Raw genomic sequence first — 2,118 nt, forward strand, 5'->3', positions numbered from 1 at the left:
GAGCCAGGGGAGAGCTTTCTAGAGGCAAGAAGTCTCTCAAGTGGCGGCCACATCCCAGCACGTTCCAGGTGGCATGTGGCCTTCAAACTGCGCCTTTCTGGAGACGGATCTCAACGGGACCTGCTCCCAGCACTCAACTTCCACCCGCCACCCCGCTGTTCCCTCTTGTCTGAACGTCGGCAAATGGCCTCCTGCCCCCTCCCCACTTTCAAGCAGGTTTCCTCTGCCTGGAACAAGCACTTGGCTTCATGGGGAAATGATTCTCAGACATGGCCCTGCCTTGGAGCCCCCGTCACGGCTTTTGTAAACACGTCCATCCCGGGCACTGTGGCATAGACTCATCCATCCTGGGTCCTATGGTGTAGATTCATCCATCCAGGCCCTGTGGTGTAGACTCATCCATCTGGGCCCTGTGGCATAGAATTGTCCATCCCGGGACCTGTGGCATAGACTCATCCATCCAGGCCCTGTGGCGTAGAATCGTCTATCCCGGGCCCTGCGGCATAGAATCATCCATCTGGGTCCTGTGGTGTAGACTCACCCAATCCGGGTCCTGCGGCAGGCTCACCCATCAGACATGCTCTGGGAGGGGCCCAGGCAGCTCTTGTTTCTAGAGCCCCTCAGATGACTCAGAGGGGCAGCCAGTTTAAGAAGCCACTGAATGGGGCCCTCCAGCCGCGGTAGCTGCAGCGCGACCCTGAGCGAGCCGAGCGGCCTTAGCTGCAAGCGGAGCGGCGGCAGCGGCCCCTCTCAGGAGACCACCAGATCGCCTCTTCCTGTGATCTCGCCATGGCGACCTACGGACAGAGCTGCGCGCGGCCAATGTGTATTCCTCCATCATATGCTGACCTTGGCAAAGCTGCCAGAGATATTTTCAACAAAGGATTTGGTTTTGGGTTGGTGAAACTGGATGTGAAAACAAAGTCATGCAGTGGTGTGGAATTTTCAACATCTGGTTCATCTAACACAGACACTGGTAAAGTTACTGGAACCTTGGAGACCAAATATAAATGGTGTGAGTATGGTCTGACTTTCACAGAAAAATGGAACACTGATAACACTCTGGGAACAGAAATTGCAATTGAAGACCAGATTTGTCAAGGTTTGAAACTGACATTTGATACTACCTTTTCACCAAACACGGGAAAGAAAAGTGGTAAAATCAAGTCTTCTTACAAGAGGGAGTGTATAAACCTTGGTTGTGATGTTGACTTTGACTTTGCTGGACCTGCAATCCATGGTTCAGCTGTCTTCGGTTATGAGGGTTGGCTTGCTGGATACCAGATGACCTTTGACAGTGCCAAATCAAAGCTGACAAGAAATAACTTTGCAGTGGGCTACAGGACTGGGGACTTCCAGCTACACACTAATGTGCAAAAGTCAACAACTCTAGTTTAATTGGAGTGGGCTATACTCAGACTCTGAGGCCTGGTGTCAAGCTTACACTGTCTGCTCTGGTAGATGGGAAAAGCATTAATGCTGGAGGCCACAAACTTGGGCTTGCCCTGGAGTTGGAGGCTTAATCCAGCTGAAAGAAAGAAACCTCTGGGAACGGATATCAGAAGATTTGGCCTTAATATATTTCCAGTGTGACCAGCAGGCTTTTCTCCCCCCAAGAAGGTGATCAAAACAAAGGATGATCTAAACAAGAGCTGTATTTTAAATATTTAGACAGTTACTTGTTAGCTGGTTTCTAGTTGAATCGGTTATCTCTAGTTACCAATGCTGCAGTCGTGCAGTCACCTATACATTATTTAAATGTATTTAACTGTTAAATGCGCTACCCACCAATAATGAAATAGACCTTTATGAAAACAGTGCAATTGTGTGCATGTTTGTTTTTATATTCCTATTAATATTGAAAATTGCCATTGAATGAGATGGATCAGTGGAAGCTTAAAGATGAGGTTAAAAAATTTTTGTTAAATTCAACCATCATTAGAGTTACTTTTGGTATCCCAGAACATTACAGATTATGAATAAAACAAATATACATAATTAATGACTCCAAGTATTTGCAGAGTTAAACATTTGCCAGCTAGGGTCAAATCTCCCTTGTATCTGGCTAGTACTTTATTTTTCTGGTGAGCATTTTGCTTTTTACCTAAATCTGTGCCA

At 47.2% G+C, this 2,118-nt stretch overlaps 1 protein-coding gene across 1 annotated transcript; it reads left to right on the forward strand.

The window, feature by feature from the left end:
- The first annotated feature begins 672 nt into the window (after positions 1 to 672).
- On the forward strand, positions 673 to 1,820 carry LOC120234907 (voltage-dependent anion-selective channel protein 2-like). Its single transcript, XM_039236922.1, is given in 2 exon segments — positions 673 to 1,369; positions 1,372 to 1,820. Coding segments are annotated over 2 exon segments (732 nt in total). The 5' UTR covers positions 673 to 789; the 3' UTR covers positions 1,524 to 1,820.
- The last annotated feature ends 298 nt before the right edge of the window (positions 1,821 to 2,118 follow it).

This window comes from Hyaena hyaena, unplaced genomic scaffold (assembly GCF_003009895.1).
Source record: "Hyaena hyaena isolate Hyena2069 unplaced genomic scaffold, ASM300989v1 scaffold_118, whole genome shotgun sequence".
In the NCBI taxonomy this organism is placed as follows: Eukaryota; Metazoa; Chordata; class Mammalia; order Carnivora; family Hyaenidae; genus Hyaena; species Hyaena hyaena.